Consider the following 27,535-nt stretch of genomic DNA (forward strand, 5'->3'; position numbering starts at 1 on the left):
AACTCCAACATACCTAAAGTTGCATTTTCATGCAATATGCTTGCCTATATAGACATGCTCACTTCTGTGCGCATCAAATATCTAGAATGACTCTAATCTCCATTCATGTGCACAGAATCTTGTGGCTCAAACGTAGTAGCCGAAGCTGCCAGTAAAAGATGTCTCAAACATGACCTTTAACCCTTTCACTGCCAGGCTCTCCGCTCCACTTTTAAACCCAGGTGGTCAGACCATTTTTGCATTGCTTTTCTTATTTTTCCCTTACAGCTTTCAGAGTTTTTTTTTTTTTTTTTTTAAGGACACCCCCAAAACCATACATTTTCTGAAAGCACATTACCAGTAGAATAAAAAGAAGGTGCTACTGATTTTAACCACTTCAATACCAGGCACTTAGACACCTTCCCGCCCAGACCAATTTTCAGCTTTCAGCGCTGTTGCAATTTGAATGACAATTGCGCGGTCAAGATACACTGTACCCAAACAAATTTTTTATCATTTTGTTCCCACAAATAGAGCTTTCTTTTGGTGGTATTTGATCACCTCTGCAGTTTTTATTTTTTGCGCAATAAATAAAAAAAGACCGAAAATTTTGAAAAAAAACAAGTTTTTCTTTGTTTCTGTTAAAACTTTTTTGTAAATAAGTACGTTTTCTTCTTCAATGACGGGCACTGATATGGCTGCACTGACGGGCACTGATACGGCAGCACTGATGAGGTGGCACTGATGAGGGGGCACTGATAGGCGGCACTGGTATGCGGCACTGATGGGCACTGATGGGCACTGATAGGCGGCACTGGTATGCGGCACTGATAGGCGGCACTGGTATGCGGCACAAATGGGCACTCATAGGTGGCATTGATGGGCACTCATAGGTGGCATTGATGGTTACTTATGGGTGGCACTGATAGTTGGCACAGATGGGCACGGATGGGCACTGACAGGTGGCATGAATGGACACTGATGGATGGCACTGCTTGTTTGCAGTGATGCCCCTAAGGGTGTCATTGCTGGGCATCACTGCAACATAATGGTGCCAATCAGTGCCCATTTGTGGGCACTGATTGGCACAGATTTGGCACACTGGGCACATGTGGATTTCCATGGGGTACATACCTGGCCATCCACATGTTGCCCCTTCCCTGGTGGTCCTAGTGGCGATCCCTGGTGGTCCAGTGTGGTGATCTGCGGGGGGGGGCTGCGCTGATAAACAATCAGCGCAGACCCCCCCTGCCAGGAGAGCCGCCGATCGGCTCTCCTCTAATCGCGTCTGTCAGACGCGAGTGAGGAAGAGCCGATCAACGGCTCTTCCTATTGACAGCGTGATCAGCCGTGATTGGACACGGCTGATCACGTGGTAAAGAGCCTCCGCCGGAGGCTTTTTACCAAGATCAGTGGAGCGGTGTGTCAGATTGACACACCGCTCCACTGATCGCCGCGATGCGTGCCCCCGGGGGCGCGCTGCGGCATGTTATCCTGCTGGACGTCATATGACGTCCAGTCAGGATAACAGAACCACTTCCCGGACGTCAATCCGCTATAGGGCGGGCGGGAAGTGGTTAAGGCTCTGCGATATTTGCACAAATGTTTTTCAAAAAGCAGTCCCATTTGTCAGTTGAGACCCAGCGGCTGCAAGGATAGATCTGTCATCCATGCAGGTTTATATGCATAGCCCCAAACACAGACCGTGTGAGTTCAGGGACATGCACCCACAGGGATGTCAAGTTAAAAGCAGTGGCTTTGTCCATGCAGCTGCTGTGTCCCAGTTGATATCAATGGGACTGCCTGCATTAGAATGCACGGAACACTTGTGCAGCTAAATAAACATGGCCTCGCTGTAGTATGCCTTGTGTAAATGAGGCCTTAATCCTTGTTTACACTTGTGGTTGGGGGGTAGCAAAAATGCACAGTTGAACTGGGGTTCTGCTGCCTGCCAACCACTCCACCTTAAGCTGCAATAAGCAGCGTGGGAGGGTGTTTACATGCTGTGGCCACGATACTTCGCACCCACAGCAAAGTCGACCAGACTGTGCTGCCTTCCGAGCAGTACACATTCAAGTCAAGTTTTGGGCACTAGTTTTCTAAGGATATCCAAGCATGAACTACCCTTTCAGTGAAATATTTTCTGAAGTTAGTTTTGAACTTTCCTCAAATTAGTTTGAGGTCATGTCCGCATGATGATTTTGGTTTTATATTGAAAATACTGCCCTCTTGAACCTTATTTGCCCCCTTGATGTGTTTAAAGGTTTCAATAATGTCTCCCCTTTCCCTTCTTCCAGACTGTACATGCAGGGCTGGATTAACATAGGGGCTATTGGAGCTGCAGGCCCCTACCAAAGAGCCCTTTCACACTCTCAGCGCCTGAACGTCAGCGGTAAAGCGCCGCTATTTTTAGAGGCGCTTTACCGTTGTTTTAGCAGCGCTTTTCGGCCGCTAGCTGGGTGCTTTTAACCCCCATTAGCCGACAGAGGGTAAAAAGCTTCGGTGGCGCTGCCCATTGATTTCAATGGGCAGGGGCGCTTTAGGAACGGTGTATACACCGCTCCTAAAGCACCTCAACAAAGCTGCTTGCAGGACTTTTTTTGACGTGCTGCCAGCACTCCGCTCCTTTTCTCCTGTCAGTAACAGGAGACAGTGACAGGAGACACATGCCCACTAAAAACCTGGCTTCACTCTGTTGGCGGGGGGGTTACGAACCTAGCGGTGGCAGAGTGCGCCTGTGTGTGACCTCATCATGCACCATGACTAATGGGTGCACATCGGGAGCTGAATAAAAGCTCTGCCCCCGCCCTTCAGTATGCCTTTTCTGCCAGCCACCATATCGCAGGAACCGCCCAGAGTAGTTGGTGTACTGGAGGCAGGTGCGAGAGTCGGACAGACTCGGTTTATGTCAATTTCATGCTGGGGTGAGGGGCAGTCAGCAGTCTTTGGACAGCCTGATGCTCTCTTTGGACAGCCTGATGATGATCTCTTTGGCTTTGCAGTGCAGTCTCTGTGTGTGGGGGGGCAATGCGGAGCAGTCTGTGTAGGGTAATGTGGAACAGTTTCTGAAGCATGGAGGGGTTAAAGGGTTTGTAAAGTCTTGTTTGTGTGTTTGTTTTTTTTTTCTAAATAACCTGTTGTTATACTTGCCTCCTCTGTGCAGTTGATTTTGCACAGAGCACCCCAAATTCTCCTCCTTCTTGGGTCCCTTTTTTCTGCGCCTGGCCCCTCCCTCCTTCCTATTGAGTGCCCCACAGTCAGCAGCTTACTATGGAGGCACTGGAGCCGAGTCACAGCTCCTTGTGTGGATTCAGACATGAAGCCCTGGCCCCACACCCTTTCTCCCCTTTGACAGCCAGAGGAGCCAGTGGCACCACTGCTGTATCTCAGCCAACCAGGAGGAGTGTCTCCGACGGCTAAGACATTCGTGGAGAGAGATGGGGCTCAGGAAAGTAATTCGGGGGGTGCTGGGGTGGCTGCTACACACAAGGTTTTTTTTTTTTTTTTAACTTCCAGAATGCATTAAGATAAAAAAACCTTCTGCCTTTACAACTCATTTAATTGACTGCCACTGGTCACTAATGCATCAGTGGCAGTGCATGAACCCCTTCATGCTGCATATTACTAATGGCATTGTTAATAAATATATATATATATATATATATATATATATATATATATATATATAAATAAATTTTATTTTTTTTTACAACCCCTGCTTACCTGGTGGTGTCTTTAGCACATTTCAGATACCCACCCAGCAGATCCAGCCCTGTCCAGCTGAGAACCTCTTCTTTTTTGGCAGTACTTAGTCTCACGCCGCCATAATGTACTGTGATGTTAAATGAGGATTCCAGATTCAGCTGACACACCTCCCTCCTTTCCTGAATGAAGGGCTATGCCTCCTGGAATATGCAACATGCATATCCCAGTAGGTACAGGGAGCACAGTGCATGTCATTCACCTAAATTATTGATGTGCTGTATAACAATGTGCGCGAGGGGCAAACATTTTCTTAAAGAAGAAAAATAAATTACTTGCTGTACATATAGAGGACTGGAGGAGGGGGGTACAGCAGAGGAATGATGTTTTGTAGAGTGAAGATCAACTTTAATGTAGAATTCCAGCTTAAACCTAACTAGTAATTAAAATATTTAATTTTATTTCCATAAAAGGGCCCACCAAAATCCTTAGCACCAGAACCACAATGCTCTTAATTCAGCCCTGTATACATATTAAGTTTCTGGAGTTGCTCACCATTTTTGTTACCCGTTTCTTGTTCTATCTTATCAATATCTTTTTGTAAGTGAGGTCTCCAGAACTGGACAGGGTATTCTAAATTAGGCCGAACTAAAGATCTGTATAGAGGAATCAAGGCCTGCTGGTGATCCCCTCTAGTGATGCATCCTAGAATTCTATTTGCTTTTCCCACTGCCTCATCACACCGTTTGCTAATTTTGCAGTCATCTGAAATGAGTATCCCCAAATCTTTTTCTTCTGTAGTGCTTGCTAACGCTGTACCCCTAATGTTGTTGTGCCCTTTCAAGGGATTCCTTTTCTCTAGGTGCATTATTTTACATTTAAAAACATTGAACTGCAGTTTCCACTGCTTTGACCAATCTTCCAACAATTCCAAATCATGTTCCTTGTTGCATACAGTGCCTTGAAAAAGTATTATATTATGTGACGGACCAACACAAAGTGGCACATAATTGTGAAGTAGAAGGAAAATAAGTGTTTTTCAATTTTTATTTATTTATTTTTTTTTTTTACAAATATCTGAAAAGTGTGGTGTGCATTTGTATTCAGCACCCTTTACTCTGATACCCCTAACTAAAGTCTAGTGGAACCAATTGCCATCAGTCACCTAATTTAGTAAATAGTACATCTGTGTGTAATTTAATCTCAGTATAAATACAGCTGTTCTGTGAAGCCCTCAGAGGTTTTAGAGAACCTTGGTGAACAAACTGTATCATGAAAGCCAAGGAACACACCAGGCAGGTCAGGGATAAAGTTGTGGAGAAGTTTAAAGCAGGATTAGGTTATCAAAAAATATCCCATGCTTTGAACATCTCACGGAGCACTGTTCAATCCATCATCTGAAAATGAAAAGAGTATGGCACAACTGCAAACCTACCAAGACATGGCCGTCCACCTAAACTGACAGGCCGGGCAAGGAAAGCATTAATCAGAGAAGCAGCGAGGAAGCTATGGTAACTCTGGAGGAGCTGCAGAGATCCACAGCTCAGGTGGTGGAATCTGTGCACAGCACAACTATTAGTCGTGCACTACACAAATCTGGCCTTTATGGAAGAGTGGCAAGAAGAAAGCCATTGTTGAAAGAATGCCATAAGAAGTCCTGTTTGCAGTTTGCGAGAAGCCATGTGGGGGGACGCAGCAAACGTGGAAGAAGGTGCTCTGGTCAGATGAGACCAAAATGTTACTTTTTGGCCTAAAAGCAAAATGCTATGTGGTGAAAAACGAACACTGCACATCACCCTGAACACACCATCCCCACCGTGAAACATGGTGGTGGAAGCATTGTGTTGTGGGGATGCTTTTCTTCAACAGGGACGGGGAAGCTGGTCAGAGTTGATGGGAAGATGAAGCCAAATACAGGGCAATCTTAGAAGAAAACCTGTTAGTCTGCAAAATATGTGAGACTGGGGCGGAGGTTCACCTTCCAACAGGACGACGACCCTAAACATACAGCCAGAGCTACAATGGAATGTTTAGTTCAAGACATATTCATGTGTTAGAATGGCCCCCGTCAAAGTCCAGACCTAAATCCAATTGAGAATCTGTGGCAAGACTTGAAAAATTGCTGTTTTAAAGACACACTCTCCGTTCAATCTGACAGAGCTTAAGGTATTTTGCAAAGAAGAATGGGAAACAATTTCACTCTCCTAGATGTGCAAAGCCGGTAGAGACATACCTAAAAAAGACTTGCAGCTGTAATTGCAGCGAAAGGTGGTTCTACAAAGTATTGACTCGGGGGCTGAATACAAATGCACTCACCACTTTTCACAGATTTGTAAAAAAAAAAAAAAAAAAAAGTAGAAGCCATTTATCGTTTTCCTTCCACTTCATAAATCATGTGCCACTTTGTGTCGGTCTATCACTATAAAAATACATTTATGTTTTTGGTTGTAACATGAGAAAATGTCAAGGGGTATAAATACTTTTACAAGGCACTGTATTACAGCTGGGAGCTCAGGCTGCTCTCCAATGATCAGACTAGTCCTGACACCCCCCCACTGCACAGCCATGCACTGGCAAGCTCTTATGCAGCTAGGATCAGAGGGAATGTGATCACTTAAAAAAAAAGGGGGGGGGTGTATTTATAATGTGTTTTATCTATACAAAAATGTTTTGCCTTTCATTTCCATTTTAAACTAAATAGGCTGTTTTTCACAGTGAGGGTTTACATATACTTTAAATCATTTTCTGGTTACAGTTCAAGTTTGCTATTGTAATGATGGGCCGACATCAGTACATAAACGAAGAGGATTATGAAGTGAACTTGAAAGATTTTGAGCCCCAGCCTGGTGAGTAGTGACCTTCAGATTGGAGATTTTCTTGATTAGTTTACTTAGATTTTCGTTTTAACGTATACCCATCTTTTGAAGAATTTTTCAAGCCATAAAGCAATTTCTTTCCCTATATTTTTAATTTTCTGGACAATTCCTTATTAATATTCAGCCAGAAGGATACCAGATGGGCTTCATTTTTATTTATTTTTTTTTTTTGGGAAAAAAAATTTATTGCGCACATAAATATTATTTATACAGTACATCAGACAGAGGTTACATCCAGTTCAATGAAGGAACTAACATCCAATTTTTAACAATAACGTACATATCTTTGTTCTCATTAGCTGAGCCAGTCAGGCCTCCACCCCATCATACACTGAGGTATCTGTGCTTTTCTTCTTTTCCTTTTTTGAAAACAAACTTTGAACCAGAAAAAAAAAAAAACAGCCGGATAACCCAGCTAACAAAAACCTCCCTCCCCAGGGGATGTCTGTTTTCGGTGTTGCATTCGGTAGGATGCAGTAAAATACCAACTCTGTCCACATAAAAAAAAATTACTCACTATCTGCCCTCTGTCTTCTTTTAAAAAGAAGTGGCCTCAAGCAATCTAATGATCTATCACCTCTGCAGCGTTTTTTCAGAGTCTACCCACCTAAACCATACCTTCCTAAATTTCTTGGGAGCCTCTCTAGCCTCATAGGTCATTTTATACATCAGCACATCAGCATTTATTATTTTTATCCACATCCCCAGCGCCAACAGTTCGTCATGTGTCCAGCGTCTGGCAATAAGTGTCCCCACACCAATAGTTGGTGTATGCATCTCCTCTTGATCAAAGACCCCAAGGAGGCATCGTAGGGGGGAAATGTTAGGGAGATCAAACTGGTCTGAAATAAATTCCATCACCTGTGACCATAGTGGTCTCACTTTTTCACATTCCCAGACCATATGTAGGAAAGTGCCCTCTGCCCCCTTGCATTTATGGCAGACAGCCGATTCCCTCCTTTGCATTTGGTAAAGTCTAGCTGGGGTTTAGTTATGCTGGGGAAGGTAACGGAGCTGAATCATTTTATCCATAGAGGATTCAACAGACACCAAGTATGTGTCCAGCACTAGAAGTTGTAATCATTACCCCCGGGCCAGCAGCCCCATAATATCTAGAGATTCGCTTAGCTGGATCCGGATCAATCATAACCTTCTCCAAGTCCGTGTTCTGCACCATAGTTTTCACCCCCCCCCCCCAAACTGCGCAATCGCTGCATGGCGCAACTGCGCATATCGAAAGAACCAGGTCTTAGGCACACCAAATTTTTCTCTTAGTTGCTCAAAGGTACAGAGATGATTATCCTGATAAATGTGATGTAAGTATTTTATACCATATCTAGCCAAAGTGCTGTGCCCATCCATTCATTTTAGGAACTCTTCAAGAGTTTTATTAAACCACAGGGGGCTATTTGGAGATAGCCACAAGTCTTTCCTCCGTTTAGAGCATAGGTGAAACACTTTCCCTGGGAGTGCCAAAACTGATCCCACCTCCCTCCCTGGGTTCCCTTTCCTGTACAACATACTTTGTAGCGTTTCTTGTGAGGTGGCAACCGCTGCCTCTAACAGGGTAGTGGCATTAAGCTTTAGCGGAAAAAGTCGCCAGTGTAGGAAGGATAGCTGCAAGGCCATAAAGTAAGACCGTAGGTCGGGAAGGGCCATCCCTCCCATTGTAATTGGTAACTTTAAAGCGGAATTCCACCCAAAAGTGGAACTTCCGCTCATCGGATTCCTCCCCCCCTCCGGTGTCACAATTGGCACCTTTCAGGGGGGAGGGGGGTGCTGATACCTGTCTAAGACAGGTATCTGCACCCACTTCCTGGTATAGACTCCCGCGGGAGTCACACCCACTCCCCCGCTGTCTCCTGGGAAAGACACAGGTCCCAGGAGATAGCCGGGACCATTGAGAACGCGCAGCGTGACTTGCGCATGCGCAGTAGGGAATCGGGAAGTGAAGCCGCAATGCTTCACTTCCTGATTCCCTCACTGAGAATGGTGGCGGCAGCACCCGAGGATCGAGGGACGGTTTGGTCTCGGGTGCTGACATCGCTGGACCCCGGGACAGGTAAGTGACCTTATTTTAAAAGTCAGCAGCTGCAATATTTGCAGCTGCAGACATCTAAAAAAAAAAACTTTTCGCTGGGCTCCCGCTTTAAAACTGTCAAAGATACCCTGGGTGCCTTGGAACCCCACAGAAAACCCACAATAATGGAGTCTATGTGCTTAAAGACACAAGAACCGGGGAGTTCGAGAGAATATATATAGAAACTTAGGAAGAAAAATTATTTTAAACAGACTTATCCGTCCCATCAAGGTGATCGGTAAATTCTGCCATTTCCATACCTTCTCCTGAAAATTCATGACAACCGGCATCAGGTTTGTTAACAGAAATTTAGAGATGGGAAGCTGAACCTCAATCCCCAAATTGGGGCATTCCAACTGGACTACCACAGCCTCATCAATAGGGAAGAGGGAGGATTTTTTCCAATTGATCCGGAGTAGTCCCCGAACTCCTGAACCAATCGGAAGGCTTCTTTCTGTAAGCGAAGGTTCGGGATCCTGCAAATATAGCAAAATGTCGTCCGCATAGAGCGAGACTTGCTTCTCAAACTCCCCAAGTCGCTGACCTGACAAATTTGGAGTAGCTCTGCCTGGTGCCCCTAAAAATAGGAAAGGGGTCTGAAACAATGCCATTAACCCTCAATCTCACCAACAGATCTGTATACAAGAGCCGTACCCATGAGATGAAAACAGGACCAAAACCATAAGACTCCAGGAGGTGGAACAAATATGTCCACTCCACCGAATCAAAGGTCTTTTTTGTATCTAGGGAGGCCACTATTCTAGTCCCGGAGTTATCATGAGCAGTCTGGAGATTCACAAAAAGTCTCCTGATGTTCATCTGTGCACACCTTCCCTGAATAAAACCCGTTTGATCCACATATACCAATTTTAGGATAACTGATTGTAACCTTCCTTCCAGTATTTTGGCCAAGATTTTCGTGTCAACGTTCATCAGCGAGATCGGACGATAGGAGTCACATTCTTGAGGGTCCTTCTCCCCCGCCCCCCCCTCTTAGGGATCAGGACAACCAAGGCTTCCTTCATAGAGGGGGGTAGTCTACCGTCCGACCTAGCTGCGCTGAATACTTTAAGTAGGCGAGGGGCCATACCATATTGAAGAGTGTTATACCATTTCGAGGGGAGGCCGTCTAGTCCAGGAGACTTCCTAGGGGGAAAGAAGGCAATTGCCTCCTCCACCTCCCCCACCGAGATGTCGGTTTCTAAAGCAGAACTGTCATCCTCCATCACTCTAGGTAAATCAATGTCTGCCATGTAAGTCAGCAATTTCTCCGTCCCCAGAGGAGCACAAGATCTATATAACTCTAAATAGAATTGAGCAAATGTTTTCAGGATATCGGTTGAGTCACAGATTTCAATTTTGTAGTTGTCATACACTGATTTAATATAGACCGGAACATATTCCGGGCGTGCCAAGTATGCCAGGAGCCTGCCATTCTTGTCGCCAAATTCAAAAATGCGTCTACGCTGTGCAAGGTTAAGTTTTGGGGTACGATTCATTAGAACCATCTTGTACTCCCTGGTTCTGGTCCGTTGATTCAGTAATCTCTCCCTAGTGGGGTCCCTGACATATTCTGCCTCCGCTAGCGTCACCTCCGTCTCTTTAAGTTGGACTGTGGAAGCTAACTGTTTCTTGAACCCCTGTACTTCTGCTATAAACACCCCTCGCAGCGTGGCCTTAAAGGCCTCCCATTGGAGAAGTGAGGATGCAGAATTACCATTTTCAGCCCAGAAATGTTTAATAGCCTCTGTACACTTAATCTTTATATATTCCTCCTGCAGCTAACTGGCCTCCATTCGCCATATTCTTAGACCTGGCTTTAGTCCCAAATTAAGTTGCAGTAACATGGGGGGAATGATCAGATAGGGCTCTGGGCAAATAGTAAACTCCCTTGACAAATTCCATAAGGTCCCCCTCAGTCAGGATAGTGTCTATTCTGGAGAGCGTCTTATGCGTTTCTGAATAACAAGAGTACTCCCTTATAACAGGATGATGAAATCGCCAGACATCCCTGAAACCATGAGTAGACAGCCATCCCGCAAGGGGGGCCTGTGTGCCAGATGCCGCTCCCAGTCTATCCAAATCCGGATCAGACACAGAGTTAAAATCACCTAATATGAAGATCTTCCCCTCCGCCACCTCATAGGTAGCCTGTATCCCATCATCTAGATGAGCTAGCGAAAAGGGAGGAGGCACATACAGATTTACAGTCGTTAGAAATCTATTCATCACCTGCACCACCAATACAGCAAGCCTCCCCTTAGTGTCAGTCCGAACTGTATGTATCAATATGGGCATAGCCTTGGTGACCAAGGTGAAGACCCCTCTCGCGTACGATGAGTAAGTGGCATGGTAGGCCCTGGCAATATGTGCCCGCTTTAATGAGAGAGCCCTGGAGATGTCTCCTGAAGTAATATTATATGTGGTTTGTTTTTTTATATAATCAAATATCAATCAGCGCTTGAATTTAGAGTTAAGGACCCTTACATTCCAGGCTAAAATTTTAAGAGTAACCTCCATGACAGAGAATTGTGAAATAGGGGTTCCCTCCCCCCTTGTGGTATAACTATCCAGAAAAAAGGGCTCCAGATTTCCCCTACCGTCTATAGAGCGCGTAATGACCATGACAATGGAAGTGACCCCTTGCAAACACATCAAATGTGGATATTCCCTACCGAGAACAGACATGAAATCCCCAACATAAAGAAACCCCCAACCTTCCCCCACCCCCCTCCCTGCACCCAGCCCCAACATGCTGGGCACTTTATTCCCATAACCTAAATTCACATAGGCAGCAGAGATGCAACTTAACCTGTCACATAAGGCAGGTTACCCTAGAGTAACCGTACCTCACAGTATCAAAACATTGGAAAAAGAAAAAACTTTTTGGTAGATCAAGAAAACCTGTTTTAAAATGGCAGCATCAAGAGCAGTCTGCAGACTGCACATACTACTGGCACAGGTCAGCGGCAGTGTCAATAGAACCAAGGACCTCCCATTTCAGCTCCGTCAAGGAAAGGTTGTCCTCCAGAAAAACTTAAACATACATTCCAGGAGCAAAGCTCCCAAAGGTGAAATAACAGTCTCAGTTCAACAAAAAAAAGGAGAGAAAAAATGCAGTCAGGTGCAGAACTTGATCCAAATGGGCATTGGAGGTAAAAAAAAAAAAAGAATACCATGGGAGACCTTCAGATAGGTAGTCTCTGTCCTCCCTATTCTTAGTCTCTCTCCCATAACTTGCTCCACGGATTTTTATCAGGGCGGGTGAGAAGAGGCTCTATCTCTCTGGCGACCACGAGTATTGAGCCACTCAGAGGCCTCAGTAGGATTGGTGAAAAAATGTTTTGCCATTGTCCACAATGCGCAGTTTGGCCGGATACAGCATACTGTAAATCAGGTTGAGGTCCCTCAATCTTTTCTTTATGGGCTGAAAGGAAGCCCTCTGTTTCTGGGTGGTTGCAAAAAAATCAGGGTATATTGATATTCGATTGCCATCAGACGTCAACTCGGGGCCCGTTCTGGCTCCTCGCAGGATATTCTCCCAGTCCCGGAAATGGAGGACTTTCGCTATCATAGATCTGGGGGGGGGGCCCGACCTGGAATACGATGCACCCTTTCAATGGCAAACAGTTTTGTGAAGGTATCAGGCGCCATATTATCAATCGGCCATTTTTCTAGAAATTCTACTGGGTGCCTCCCCTCCACTCCCTCAGGGAGCCCAACCAGCCTGATATTGTTCCTTCTCATGCGGTCTGCCATGTCGGCCATCTTTAAAGTGTGTTCAGATAAAGTTTTTTTTGGTCACCTGTGCAGCAGTATCTAAGGGCCTGACAGTATCCTCCAGGGAGGCAACAAGTCGGTCAGTGGCCTGTGCCTTCTCCCTAAACTACTGCATGTCATGTTTTATAAAGGAGAACTCCCATTCTGAGTTCCTCGAAGTGATCAGTCAGCTTATTCTGGCACCCCTGTATGGCCGCCATGATCTGGGTCATGGATGGCTCATCCTCCACCTCCCTGTCAGCTCTGGCCCAGCAATCTCTTAGTCTGTCCAGCGATCTCCCCCTTCTTATCATTGCATCCCTCTGGGGCTTAGAACTCACCGTGTCCTGTGGGGGAGACGCCTGCAGCGGTGCCTCCATAGATCCCTGGAGCGGCGGCCAGTCCTCCTCCTCCTGTGTTCCGGTGCCATTTTGAGAGCCCCAAGCGAATTGTGCCAGCCGCTCTCCGTTCGGTTTTGGCCAGGTGGGGGGGGCGTATTTAACCATCACCGTAGGTGCCCGAGGGGTCCCAGCACACATCCCCAGCAGTCGAGCTTGAAATTTGGGTGCCCCTGTCCAGGATCACTGCAGGATTGTCATTCTGCAGACGGAGCTCCGGTCCCACACTCCTCACATGCCGCGCGCTGGCTCCACCCCCAGATGGGCTTCATTTACTGATGGAATAATGATTTTTTTACTTTGCAAAGTGTTCTTCCTTCTCTTTCCTTAAGGGACACTGAATTGGGTTGTACTACTTTCTACATAAGCATTTTAACAGTGCCAAACTAAAAAACATTGACCAGTCTGGTATAACCCTGCCAACTCCCAGCATGTATCTGTTATTTTAAATGTTCGAGAAGAATGGATGTTTACCTGCTCTGTTGAAAAAAGCCTAACCATTCTTGATTGTGATATTTTTTTTTTTTTTTGTTTGTTTTTCTTTATCAAAATTCCTCTACAAGCTGTTGAGCTGGTCTCTATATGCATTTATCCAGATTGGCAACTCCTCAGTGCTAGCTTTGGAAGCCATACTTGGACCCTTCTGGACTCAACAATTGCAGACCTATCCTGCAGTGTGACCTTCAGCACTTGGCCTTGTGTTGTGGTGCTCCCCAGACTTAAGTGTACTGTTAGCCGCCAAGTGTGTGTCGGGTCCAGATGCCAAATTCTCAGATGTGATCACATCTCTTAAAGACGCACTTTTGTGTGCAGACCATGTGGTTCGAGCCACCAGGAGCTGCTTTGTTACTAAAGACTTTAAGAGCAGTTTACAAATTACCCCCCTTCTTTCCTGCAGAAAGGGGTTAATGCTGAAGGCTGATGTCTGCTGAGTGGAGTGTCACTTGTGCATGCTTTGTGGTGTCATTCCCTCCATTCAGCAGAGAGAATGCACCTTCCTGCAGGTTCTCCTGACTGCATGTCACAGATTTTTATGTGATTATTCCCCTCTTCTCCCACCTATAGTGACCTGGTCACCTTCTGTGGCCTGAACCCCTACCTGGCCCATGGGTATTCAAGGTTTTCCGTTGTACCCTGAGCTACAGTGACACCTGCTTTGCAGTGCAGAATATCAGATAATAGATGGATTGGTAACATTCCCCAGGTGCCTCCATAACTCAGGTTCAGGTTCTGCCTGCAGTTCAACCCCTGAATAGTCTGACACACTAGCTTGGAATTTTGTTTGGAAGTCTATGCCATTCTCCGAGCCCACCCCCCCCCCCACTCTTTCCCAGGAGTATTTCACCTCTGTTGTGCCAGATTGCACAATTGATTGTGGACTCTGACAACAGTGAGCTTCTGTGCCTACCCCTGCAGAATCCTTATCTGATCTGCCTGTGGCATTGGGAATCTCCAGCTGTAGAAACTCTGATGTTGAGTCTCTTATGTCCTTGCACATGAGGAACCACTCCTGTTAAACTCAGGTTAATGGTGACCATTGCAGCTGTTTTTGACTGCGGCTTCTACCAATTCTGTTTCTAAGCTCTTTTAGGGTCCCCAAGACTGCTAAGACCTCGCACCTGTTTTTCCCTGTCATCTTTTACAGAGACTGAAAGAACCCAGACTTTGCCAAACTTTAGCTGGTTGGGCTACCGATCAATCTGATCATTTAATTGTGGAGTGACTGAAACTTAGGCTGCATTCACACCTGAGTGTATCGTTTTCAGGCATTTTTTTTTTTAACCTTTTTTTGCAGCTTGTTTTACAAGCTTTTCAAAGTGTTTTTGAAGTGTATTACAAGCGTTTTTTGTTTAGCCAATTTAAGCACTAGGGGGAGGAGGGGGAGATGACATTAGGGGTGGAGAGATGTTATGTTAGCGTTTTTGCAGGCATTTTACGAGCATTTTTGTGCTCAAGTTAGGCGTGTCTATTGATGTCTATAGAGCCAAAAACACTTGTAATCTGCCCAAAAAGAAGCTCATATACTTTTTTCAAGCTTCAGACATTTTGCTTCAGGCGAAAAAATGCTCAGGTGCCATTGAAATAAATGGGAGCTTTCTTGTTGGGCGTTTTGGAACTTTTACGAGCTGAAAATGCTCAGATGTAAATGCAGCCTTATGCTTTGCAACCTTTGTGTTTGTACATGAGGAGAACAAGGTTAACTGCTGGGCTGCAGAACTGCATGTAAAAAGTGTCCTGATCTTCAGGGGACAGCTTGTTTTCAGAGCTGCTCTGGAAACCTGAGTCAAGGGTGTCCCTTGCAGGTCATCAAGGAGACTCTGACATCTCTGGACATTAAGAATACACACTTGCATGTCCACAATGTTTAATCGTACATCACAATTCACAGAGGAGTTAATACTGAAGACTACTTGGGTTATGCAGCCAAAAAAAGGCAAGAATCACTCAGGCACATCCCCTCTGAGCAGCTAAGCCTCAGTTTTGTGCTAGTGTTCTTTGGTAATGGGTGTGCCTCCCCATATCTCTCCGATCACATGGACTTTGTGCCCATCACTTCTAGTCTATTCCTTACACCCCTCTATCTGGACCTGCCACCAGCAGGTAAAAAGGGATTGTACCTGAACCAGGCTTGCAAGTGTGAGGGCGACCTGTGATATCTGGCTGTTGGAGCTGGACTATATGGCAGCAATCTCTGGCGTACAGTATATCCAGTCACCACACTGGCTGGTGTTCTACAGGTCCAGGACAGAGATCCCCCGGAACGGCGGTAGAGTCCCTCGAAGGCCCACCGGTCCTAACTGGTCAAAAATTATGCTCTCCCCCCAGTGGGCCATAAATAAATTGGCCTCACTGGGAGCAAACGTTGCACCCATGGCTACCCCAGTTCTCACCTCCATACCAGTAATCTACTTTTTTTTTTTTTTTTTTTTAATCTATTAAATCCAAACTAAAGGGTTTTTGTACATCTCCTAGTTTATTAACACAATCAAGTAAATGTTCTACTGCTTTCAAGTGTTCTTGAAAGTACAGAAATTCAGGATGGAGTCCACCTGGTCAGTGATTGTTTCACTTCATCGGGGGACTTCCAGGCATCAGTGGATCACAATTTTCTAGCCATGCACAGCAATTTGTAGTTTAAGATGGCCACTCTGATTGTGGCGTTGCCTGGCAAGACTATCCATACCCGCAGATTGTTTACCAAATAGTTAGCTCCAGTGCTGGGGTTGTTGAGAACCCAGTGCATCTCCACTGTGGTGTATATATCTGGATGACTTGCTTCTGAGGGAGCAATCAGCCCAAAAACTGATGTCAGGTGTCCAGCAGGTGGTACAAGTCTTGGAGAGTTTTGTCTGGGTACTGATCCATAACCCTTTTGTATTGACACTTGATTGCTTTGGCCTAGTACTTGACGGCTTCAATATCAGATGGAGTCCCTGAGGTCATTAAAGTTCCTTTATTTAGGCCTGCATGAAGGTGCTGGGGAAAAAGGCAGCTACCTTCTTTGCGGCTTCCTAGGCTCAGATTCTTTCCAGAGCCATGCAGTTTAATATCCTGTCTGTATGGGACAGAAGTCAGAGGTCCCTTGATCTGCCAGTGTTTCTGACTCCCAAGACCAGGGAACCTCTGGAGTGGTTGACATCCATGCAGATGCTAGATACCCGGAAGTCCTTTCATCCAATGAATAGGAAGGGCTTGATGACCAATGCCAGCCTGTCAGGCCGAGAGGTTGATAATCGGCATCCTGGATCTTCAGGCCATTCTCATCAGTCTACCTCTTGGGTCTGCCTTTCAGAGTGCAGTTGGACAATACCTTAACTGTGGCATAAGTCAATTATCAAGGAGGGACATAGTTGCACCGCTCTGGAAGAAGCAGACTCGATCTTGTCCCAAGGAGAACTGCATTTTCTGGCCCTCTGTCATGTACATTCCCAGCATGGAAAATTGGCAGGCAGACTTTCTCAGCCAGTAGCTAAATACCGGAGGGTGTGCCCCTCAGCCAAGCTGTTTGCAGTGGTTGTAAAGGCACAAGGTTTTTTACCTTCATTAATTAAATGCATGAAGGTAAAAAAACCTCCTTTGTGCAGCAACCCCCCTAAAATTTACCTTAGACCCCTCTCGATCCAGGAATGTCCACAAAGGCCTTGCCTCTCCAAGAACTCGTACTTCTGATTGGCTTCTGGCAGCAGCTGGAGCCATTGACTGAGGGATTGGGGCTGAGCCGCCGCTCTGTGTATGAATGGACAGAGCCACAGCTCGGGAGTGTGCCTGCTTCAGTGACTCCACTTCAAGCTGCTTGCTGTTGGTGCACCCGGCAGGAGGGAGGAGCCAGGAACCCTGGCGTGGGACCTGAAAAGAGGAGGATACGGGCTGCTCTGTGCAAAACCTTTGCACAGAGCAGGTAAGTTTAAATATTTGTTATTTTTTAAAAAAACAGGGCTTTAATATTGCCTTCTGAAACGCTGAATGTGGATTTCTTGGCATCCCGATTAAACAACAAACTGTATAGCTTTGTATCCCAAACCAGGGGTCCTCACAATACACTAGTGACTACTTGAGATCAGTGTTCCCTGATCTTTACCTTCCCTCTATTGCTGCTTCTTCCTCACCTGTTGCGCAGAATAGAGGCAGGGGAGCATTCCAGTTATTCTGACTGCACCTGCTTGACAAGAAAAGCCTAAATCTCCTAAAGTTGTTGGGCTTCAACAGCCATGCAATCAAGACCAAGTTTTAAATGAAAGAGTTTCTGACTCTAATCCCTACCCTCCTTAAGGCTAGAAAGTCAACATTCAGTAAGTTGTATCATTGTGCATGGAAGGTTTTTTTCACCTGGTGATATTCATTTCTGACATGTCATAGGACACATTTTGACCTGTCCTTCAGTCTGGTGTGGAGAGGTCAGTGGATTTTAAGTATTATCAAGGGACATATATTGACCTTGGCCATTCTGTTTCAGAGGCCTATTGCATCTTGCGGCTTGGTTAAAGCCTTTTGTGCAGGGAGTGTCCTGCTTGTGCGGTCTCCATGGGACCTTAATTTGGTCTTGTCTATTTTACAGTCTTCTCCCTTTGAGCCTCTGAGAGATCCCCTTATTGCTCCTTTTCTGTTTTCCGCTACCTCAGCTCACAGTGTCTCGGCGTTGGCATTGCTTTCATGCAAGGAACCTTTCATGATTCTTCACCAGTGTAAGGTAGTATTGAGGACTCGGTCAGGACATTGTTACCATCTTTTTATACTCATCTTAAAGAAGAGGTTCTTCACTCTTTGGATTATCAAGTTTGAGCTCATCTTTAGCCTATATATTTTTTTTTTCAATAGTTCAATTCCATGTTTGCCTTAGGGTCCTTGTAAGGGTCAGGTTGCTTCTCAATCCTCTATTTCTTGGTGGATTCGTCAGCTCATTTCTCAGGCATATGGTATCTAGGACCAGGTTCCTTCTTTCCCAGTCGGGGCCCGTACCTACTGGAGTGTCAGTGCTTTCCTATGCTATTCAGCGTGAAGCTTCTGTTCAAGTGTGTAAGGCCGCTGCCTGGTTTTCTTATTACAAGTTTACAAAGTTTTACCAGGTAGCTGTTTATGCAGAACAAAGGTTATGGTCTGAAGGTTTTGCAGGCAGCTTTTTATGAAAGGATTCCCCATCTTTTGTTTTTGGGTGTGCTGGCCGTGTTGCCCACCCCTCCTGTCAGTGCTTTGGGACATGTCAAATAGTAATGTATATCAACTCCTCTGTGTCCTGTGATGTACAATTTTAGAAATTAGGAGTAATTAATTTCGGATTACCCACATAATTGTTTTCTTGGGAGCGCTAATCTTTACAGTACAGCAGTGGTTTCCATTGCTTTGCTGTGCTTCCAGCTCTTCAGTTTCCTGTCCTGCCATTCTGCTTGTCTTCTGCACATTGGGTACTCACTAAGGAACGGTCTTCTTTGCTCATCCTGCTACATGCCCAGGGTTTTCTCATTGCAGGATATCTGGACAATCTCCTGCTAAGGGTACAGTTGGTGTACATTCCGGCTGGCAATTTCAGATGTTGTAAAGGCTTAGCTGCATCCCAAACCTTCAGAAGACAGCACTGGGACCAGCTTATCTCTTAAAAATACCTAGGTTTCACCCTAGACACAGTTCAAATCTTACTTTCCCAGGAGAAACTGCCAGCTTTCCACTCCTAGGAGTTGCCTGAGATTCCTTTTTCTGCACGAGAGTTCTGGGATAGTACCTTTTGAGGTCGTCCCATTGGCTCAGTTCCACTAAAGACCCCTACAACTCCACATTCTGTCATCGCGGAACAAGTCGGTTCAGTCTCTGAACAGACTGATTTACCTGACACCAAAAACCATACTGTCCCTGGACTTGGTGACACCTAAGAAATCCGGTTTTAGATTAAATCTAGGTTAAGTCTCCCCCTACAATGTATTGGAAGATCCTCATGAGACATGCCAGGCTGTTGAGTCCTGGACACCTTATTGGTGCAGGAGACTTGCATGTGTGAGGAATCTGGAAGCGCAAGCCAGTTGGTTGTCTTTGCAAAGCGACAACCTACTGGTAGATAAACTCAAATTGTAGCTCTGCTAAAGAAAACCTCAATCGTAAAAGAATCTTAACATAAAATCAACCTGTGCACTGGAAATTCTTTACATTGTATATGGTTTTCATATTACCTAAAATATAAAATATTACCATATGCATATAGAGAAATAAAATACAGTCCACCACACCACTCCAATATTCAGATGTGTGACTCCTCACGTGCTTTGTCACCTTCAACACTATGCTCTCACCTCATAATTTGACTTATAAATGTAATAGTTCAACATGCACCTTCCACTTCATCCTAGTGAAAGATATAACACTAACCTGTCGGAGGGAGGGATCTAAAACAGAATTCAAGTTGGCGAAAAGACCACTCCCTCCTTAAAATGACTTGTAAACTCAGTCAGGTGTAGCTAATTACAGTCTCAGTGACGCACAAAGCCATTTGACTTTTAACTGTGATCATCTGCTACCCTCTGCCAGAAAGGTGTTAATGGGAAGGTTTACCTTCCAACATGACAATGACCCAAAGCACAGAGCAAAAATGACCAGTGGTTCAAGAAGAAAAGCGTGAATGTCCTTACATGGCCTAGTCAGAGCTCAGACATAAACATTGAAAATCTGTGAAATGATTTGAAGACTATAGTCCACACTCACCATCAAATTTAACTGAACTTTAGCAGTTCTGCAAAGAAGAGTGGACAAATATTAAAAAGTCTAGATGTGCAAGTTTAGTAGAGGCATAACCCAATAGATTAAAGGCTGTGATTACAGCAAAAGGTGGTTCAAAAAAATACTGACACAAGGGGGTGATCCTTTTTCCGACTCAGTGATTCTGTTTTTCGATTTTTTTTTTTTTTGTATATGTATATTAATAAGTTTTCTTTATTCCTTATTTATTATGTCAGTGATTGCGCAAGTGGTTTTTTTTGTTTGTTTTAACTTAATAACCTGACTGGTAGGCCATCAGATCAGACTTCATTCGAACATCAACCAGAAGTCTTACCTGAGGAAGAGGGGTAGAAAGAATTCTAGGTTGGGCAGAGCTCCACATTCCATCCTTGTCCACTATTTATATCTTGGGCCTTGACAGACATCCTCAGCCAGCAGCTCCTGGGCCTGAGGATATTGTTCTTGCATCCAGAAGTGTATGGGGATCCGTGTCATGGATAGGAGTGCTAGGTGTCGATTTCCATGTTCAACAATAAATTGGGCAGGTGTGTCTCCAGGTACAGAGATCCCCTGACAGAAGTAGTGGGGTGTTTTGGTGGCTGCATGGAATAAGTACAGAGGGTACTGGGGTTGCACACATTTCTTCCCTAAAACTCCTCTGTCGTCTGCTCTGCTGGATCAAGATAAGAAGGCATTCAGGTGATCTCAGGACTGACTCCAGTGGATTGATTATATCCCTGGCAGATGGTCTGTGAGCTTTTCCAGATCACATGGATCTTACCATTATGCTTCACAGTTGCTGGCTTTAATAGCTGGAGAAGCCCAGGTCTTGAGGTGCAGGGAAATCTCTAACTCTGTGATTTGCCATGATGCTGAACACAAAGGAGCCCACTTACTGCAAGTTTTATCATGGCACATAGAAGGCATACTTCACTTAGTGTAAGGAAAGAAACTTTCATCCCAGAGAATTCTCATTGGGGTGACCTTTCTTCTACTTGACCTGGATCAGCATTTTGTCTGAGTACTGTTAAAAGGGCTGATCTTGCTGCTTGTGATCTTGTTCCAGAGACCTCTAGCTTAACATTCTCAGACTTTTGTGCAGGGTTTCTCATGCGACTCCCTCTTCGCACAGCCACATTACTTTGGTTTGGTTCTCTTGGCACTTGAGAAACCACTTTTTGAACCTGTTGGGTATATTCCCCTTTCCAATCTCACTCACAAGGTTCCATTTTTTTGTTGCGTTCACCTCTGCGAGACTGGTGTCTAAAATGTTCTGGTGTTCTGGCCTTACACAGAGACAAGGTGATGCGGAGACCTAGAGCCTCCTTTCCTGAGGGGGTTTCTGCCTTTCCCCTGTGTTTTGTGCTGTGCATGTCTTCTCTCACAGCCACTGCTTCTATTAAAAATACATTTTTTTGCCATCCCTGGAGGTCCCAGTTATGGGTAACCAGCTGCTTGTTAAGTTCGTTTCTCAGTGCCTCAGACAGATCATCATTGAAGCTCATCACCTTGGGAGTCAGATTCCATCCTTGCCTATTAATGTGCTCTGTACTAGATCCTTGAGTGCTGTTTGGGCCTTTTTAGCATGAGGCAAGGATTTCTCACACCAGGCTTCTACCTGGTGTGAGCAACTTTCTAAGTTTTACTAGGTATAAGTTCAGGCCTCTTCTGATGCCAGCTTCAGATGTAAGGTTCTCCAGGCAGCACTTTTGAACTGCAGGCAGTCCCTAGTTCTGTTTTTGTTTTTTTGGGGGTTTTTTTGCTTTGCTTTTCCTCAATTAGATCACATTTTGATATCCTAGTAGTCTCTCAATTCCCCTGTCCCTCGATGAACAAGAGACAAAACGTGATTTTTGTACATACTCTAAAATCTTTCTTGGAGTCCACTGAGGGACATTGGCCCTACTCCATTGTGTCTATGGTTTTGCTTTGGTTAGGATTTTCCATCAAACTGAGGCATGTTGTGGATAGGAAAAGTTATACTGGTTCCTGTAGGGATATATGCGTTCCCTGTGTAAACTATCTACTGTGCTTTGTGCATGCTCCCAGCAAGGTAGCTGGCAGGGACCGAAAGCTCTCAATACAGCTTTTCCGTGACAGCCAATCACAACGGTCACGTGACCCGAATGTCCGCCTCCCGATTTAGCACTCTTAAGAGGCTGGGAAGGCAATTGGCGCCAAAAGGTTACATTCCTGTGTCCCTCACTAAACGCCAATAAATATATTTTACAGTGAGTTCAAAAATCCTCTTTCACATTGCAACGTTACTTTTTTAACTTTATTCTTGTGGTGAAACTGTGCTTACTTTAGTCTTCCAATCACGTACATGCCAAAATCCTATTTCTTTTTACCCTGGCACGTGACTAGGTGATAACGACTTACTACACTGTGTATATAATTTTGTGATGTTGACATTCACCTTGGCAAGTGAACATCTACTCATTTAATCAACCCCCGTGTTATTACTTGGCTCTGTAGAATTGTATTGCCTTTTTTTATTATTACAAATGATGGTCAAGAAAATTAAAGTGGTTGTAAACCTCAGCCATGGAATTTGAGCAAAGCACATATACCGTGCTCAGTATAAATGAGTACACCCCTTTTTGAAAAGTAAGATTTTAATCAATATCTCAATGAACACGAGAACAATTTCCACAATTTTGACAAAACAGGTCTATAGAATAGTTTAGCTCATTACATGAAAGTAAGGTTAATATAACTTGGATTACAAAATCTTCAGTTTTACTCAAATTAGTTGATGCAAAAATGAATACACTCCACAACAAAAACTACTACAGCTAGTATTTTGTATGACCTCCATGATTTGTAAGGACCGCACCAAGTCTTCTAGGCATGGAATGAACAAGTTGGAGACTTATTGCAACATGTATCTTTTTCCATTCTTCAAGAACGACCTCCTTTTAGAGCCTGGATGCTAGATGGAAAGTGATGCTCAACTTGTCTCTTCAGAAAACAGTACTTGGCCACTGAATCATATTCGCCCTGTTCTTCAGAAATGCACCAATGGCCTTAGATGTGTGTTCTGGATCATTGTCTTGTTGGTAAAGTGCACGATGACCAAGGGCACGGAGTGATGGTAGCATCTTTTCCTTCAATATAGAGCAGTACATCTGTGACTTTGATACCATCAGTGAAATGCAGCTCCCCAACACCAGCAGCACTCGTGCAGCCCCACAGAAGAGGACACCACCACCACCATGTTTCACTGTAGGCACCATGCATTTTTCTTTGTACTCCTCACCTTTGCGACGCCATACAGTTTTGAAGCCATCGGTTCCAAAAACATTTATCTTGGTCTCATCACTCCAGGGTAGAGTCCCAGTAGTCATCTTTTTCAGCGTGGGCCCTGGTATATTTTAGGCAGTCTTTTTTTGTACATGGGCTTTAGGCGAGGATTCCTTCGTGGACAACACCCATGCATGCTATTCCTCTGCAGTGTAAGCAGTACTGTGTCACGGGAAACATTTACCCCAGTTTGGCTTTCGACTCCTTTAGCTAACTGCAGTAAACATGCATGGCAATTTTCTTCAACCCTTCTCACCAGAAGACGTTCCTGTTGGGGTGTTAACTTCCATGGACTTCTCTGTGAGATGGTTACAGTTCTATCCCTGTTAAATTTTTGGATCGCTTTTGCTACAGTATTCTGACAATAAGTAGAGCTTGGCTGATCTTCTTGTAGCTGTCACCTTTCTTGTGTAATGAAATTTTCTTTCTCAGGCCTTGTGCAAAGCTTTACTTATCGGTCACAATACTGTAGCAAAAGTGATACAAACATTTTGAAAAGATGCAACTGCTACCATCTCAGATGTCCAGGCCATCCACAGAAGTTACCACCTTGACAGGAGCGTGTTCTAATGAGATGAGTTGAAGAAAATGGACATGCAAGTTCACTGCAGTTGGCTAAAGATGTATAAAGTCAAACTGGGGTGATTGTTGCTCATGACACAATACACCGTACACTGCAGAGAAATGGTATGCATGGGTGTCGTCCACATAGGAAGCCTCTCCTAAAGCCCATGCACAAAAAAGCCTGCCTAGAATTTGCCAGGGCCCATGCTGCAAAAGACTACTGGGACTCTGGAATGAGGAGGCCAAGTTAAATGTTTTTGGAACTGATGGCTTCAAAACCATATGGTGTTGCAAAGGGAAGGAGTACAAAGAAAAATGCAAAACGCATACAGTGAAACATGGTGGTGGCAGTGTGGGGCTGCATGAGTGTTGCTGATGGGGAGCTGCATTTCATTGATGGTATCATGAATTCACAGATGTACTGCTCTATATTGAAAGAGAAGATGCTACTATCACTCCGTGCCCCTGGTTGTCGTGCACTTTTCCAACATGCCAATGATCCAAAACACACATCTAAGGCCACTTGCATTTCTGAAGAAGAATAGGGTGAATGTGATCCAGGGGCCAAATACTGTATGTCTCCTGATCTGAACCCAGTCGAACACCTATGGGTAATTCTGAAGAGACAAGTTGAACACCACTCTCCATCCAGCATCCAGGCTCTAAAAGAGGTAGTTCGTAAAGAATGGAAAAAGATAGATGTTGCAATAAGTCGCCAACTTGTTCATTCCATGCCTAGAAGACTTGGTGCGGTCCTTACAAATCATGGAGGTCATACAAAATACTAGTTGTAGTAGTTTTTGTTGTGGGGTGTATTCATTTTTGCATCAACTAATTTGAGTAAAACTGAAGATTTTGTAATCCAAGTTATATTAACCTTACTTTCATGTAATGGGCTAAACAAATAAAACAAAACATGTTGGAAATTGTTCTTGTGTTCATTGAGATAATGATTAAAATCTTACTTTTCAAAAAAAGTATTCATTTATACTGAGCACTGTATGTAGGAGGATTTGTTTAATCTCTGTATCTGAGGCTGTTCACTTCACTGGGTGTATGTGAGGGTTTACAACCATGTTACTTGTAAACCATACACATTCAAGAGGTGTACTTTCAGTTACTGGATGTTGTAAACACAAAAGCAGGTACCCGAACACTCAGATGTTGACAGGAGCACATGGTCAGTCATAGCTGCTGACTGACATTTTCACACAATTCTCCGGCATGTGTATTTAAATGGCCCGTTGTCAGTAATAAGGGCTCTAAAATCTGATTGGCATTTCGAAGTGTCAAATATTGGCATTTGCTTCCTGGCCCCCAAAAATGCTTTGCTTCTGCTTTGGTAGCAGAACGGTAGCAACATTACTAATGTTTAATTACATTTTAAACCATAACTATGCCTGAAAATTCTATTTTTATTGTGTGTTATTAGCAAAGCTGTTTAGTATGCACCACATGTTATTTCAGGAAGAACTGTATACTTGAGTCTTTCTCCCTCATGGCAGCTAACCAAGACACCTTTAGATTGGCACTGTACCAGTGCAGTATTTGAGTAATCTATTGGCTTTAGATGTAATGTGATTCCAACATGGATTACCGAAAATACTGAGTTGATTAAGCTGATTAAATTACCTAAAAATATGACTAATTGGGAATACTTGGGGACTCCAATTGAGAAATGCCACATTACAACAATCCACAATGTATCCAGTACTGCTCAGTTGGATAAATCGGTGTCCTTGGAACTGGCTGGCTGATGCTCATTAAAGAAATGAAATCTAAAAATATAGCCAAAGCAGAACTTCACCCAAAAGGGGAAGTTACTTTTTTCCTCCTCCCCCCTCCTCTACCATATTTGTAATGTGTCTTTTGGGGTGGGGGTAGATGATTGCGACGGGTTCCTACTTCCACTCAGACCCCCTAGGCAATAGGAGATTGGTTCGGAAGGGTTATATGCGCAGTGGCTGACTGTGGAGAGCTTGCTGCTACAGCCAGTGAGACAAGTAAGATGAGTGCATCCTGTAGCAGGGTGTATGTACATTTATGGTTTTATAGGTTTTTGGAGTGCTACATAGACCATACTTAAGGGGACATCGGTCAGTGAAACCTTGCAGATGAGTTTAGTTTTTGCCCGGAGAACCACTTTTAACATTTTTAATAATTTTCCGGCTTTTGGAAAAAATTTTCCCTGGCTCACCAAATACAATGGTATACATTTTAAGTTATAGTGTTACTGATGATTTGTGACTCACTGTAGATTATACTGATGAATGGTTTATCTTCTACAGGTAACATGTCACATCCTCGACCTTGGTTAGGACTTGACCACTTCAATAAAGCTCCAAAGAGAAGCCGCTACACATACCTTGAAAAAGCAATTAAAATCCATAACTGACCTGTCGTAACTGAGTTTATCCAAGACAAGGGACAAAACAAGCGTGTGTGTGTGTGCACATTTCTAACAATGCTAGAACTTTGGTACACGTGCACTATATCAGAAGCCTACAGCAAGAGGATTTGCTGCTGATGTAATTTTATTTTGTTGAGGCTGTTCTGTTTGGCTTCTCTGTATCTATTGACTGCCCTTTTTGAAGAAAATGAAGGTGTTTTTATAAAGCTTGAATGCCAGTGAGGTATTTTATGGTAACTGTAAAGCCAGAATTAAATAGGATGTGGGAATGAACCAGTAAATCAAAGAAATTGGCACAATTTGTTCATAGAAGATATTGTATGAGGCATAAGATGGCTGGCTGCCCGCCAACCCTGTTATTCCTATTCCACCATCCTTGCAGCTAGTAACTCTTATGTTTACACTCACAACAAATTTCCTCCCTTTAAATGATATCCTTGTGCATTTGTAAATGCAGAAACACTCACTTTAATAAATAGCAATCTCTAATTCATTGTGTACATTGTTGGCACTTTTTTGGGGATGGGAATCGTCAATTATCACCACACAATATCTTCAAACTTGGCTTTCTGTTTTATCAAACAAGTGAATGTGTGGATTTGGTAGTACAGGTACAAAAAACAAGCAAGATGTACAGCACTGCTTGATTGAAGTTTAGAAAGACTCTCGAAAGCTGGCAAAATCTGTGTATAACTGCGTGTGTATATATATATAGTTGTTGAAGCAGATTAAAAAAAACACCATTGTCATTAATCACCTTTGAGCACAGAGGGCATGCTCACTAGTGTTTAGTAGGATAACTTTGTACAAAATCTACAGACCTAAAGTTAAAATTGTATATTTAATGAACATGTACAAATTAACACATGGAGGTTCATTGTTGGTTTGGTCTTAGTCTTTCACTGATGTTGATATTCTTGTGTGTAGTTTTATTTCTTCCTGTTTTTTTTTTTTCCCATTTATTTTCTTATGGTTTCTTTTTCTCCTTTTTGAAGCCTAAGGACAAAAACGTGTCTAGTTTGAGTGCAGTAACCAGCCATTCAAATACATTTTACATTCTTTCCTGACCTTTTAATTTTTCTCCTGTTAGCAGCAGTGTACAACTCTACCTGTATATTGCCTTTTTGCTGGAAAATGTTGTCTGTTGAATAAAATTTTCTATAAAAAAAAACTTATTCCTGTGAATGGTATGCAGTCAGAACATTGATGTGTAAATGGCCCCTAAACAATTTTTGCCACTGAGGTTTTTATTGATTTTAAG

The 27,535-nt window shown here is 44.0% G+C and overlaps 1 protein-coding gene across 3 annotated transcripts in view; it reads left to right on the forward strand.

Annotated features, from left to right (window-relative positions):
* Window positions 1-26,763, forward strand: part of USP7 (ubiquitin specific peptidase 7) — a 636,127-nt gene extending 609,364 nt beyond the window's left edge. For all 3 annotated transcript variants that reach the window (XM_073632969.1, XM_073632970.1, XM_073632971.1), the window contains 2 exons: window positions 6,437-6,527; window positions 26,153-26,763. In XM_073632969.1, the coding sequence (XP_073489070.1) occupies window positions 6,437-6,527; window positions 26,153-26,259 (198 nt within the window). In that variant the 3' untranslated portion in view covers window positions 26,260-26,763. The remainder of the gene's footprint in view (window positions 1-6,436; window positions 6,528-26,152) is intronic.
* The last annotated feature ends 772 nt before the right edge of the window (window positions 26,764-27,535 follow it).

This window comes from Aquarana catesbeiana, linkage group LG06 (assembly GCF_042186555.1).
Source record: "Aquarana catesbeiana isolate 2022-GZ linkage group LG06, ASM4218655v1, whole genome shotgun sequence".
In the NCBI taxonomy this organism is placed as follows: domain Eukaryota; kingdom Metazoa; phylum Chordata; class Amphibia; order Anura; family Ranidae; genus Aquarana; species Aquarana catesbeiana.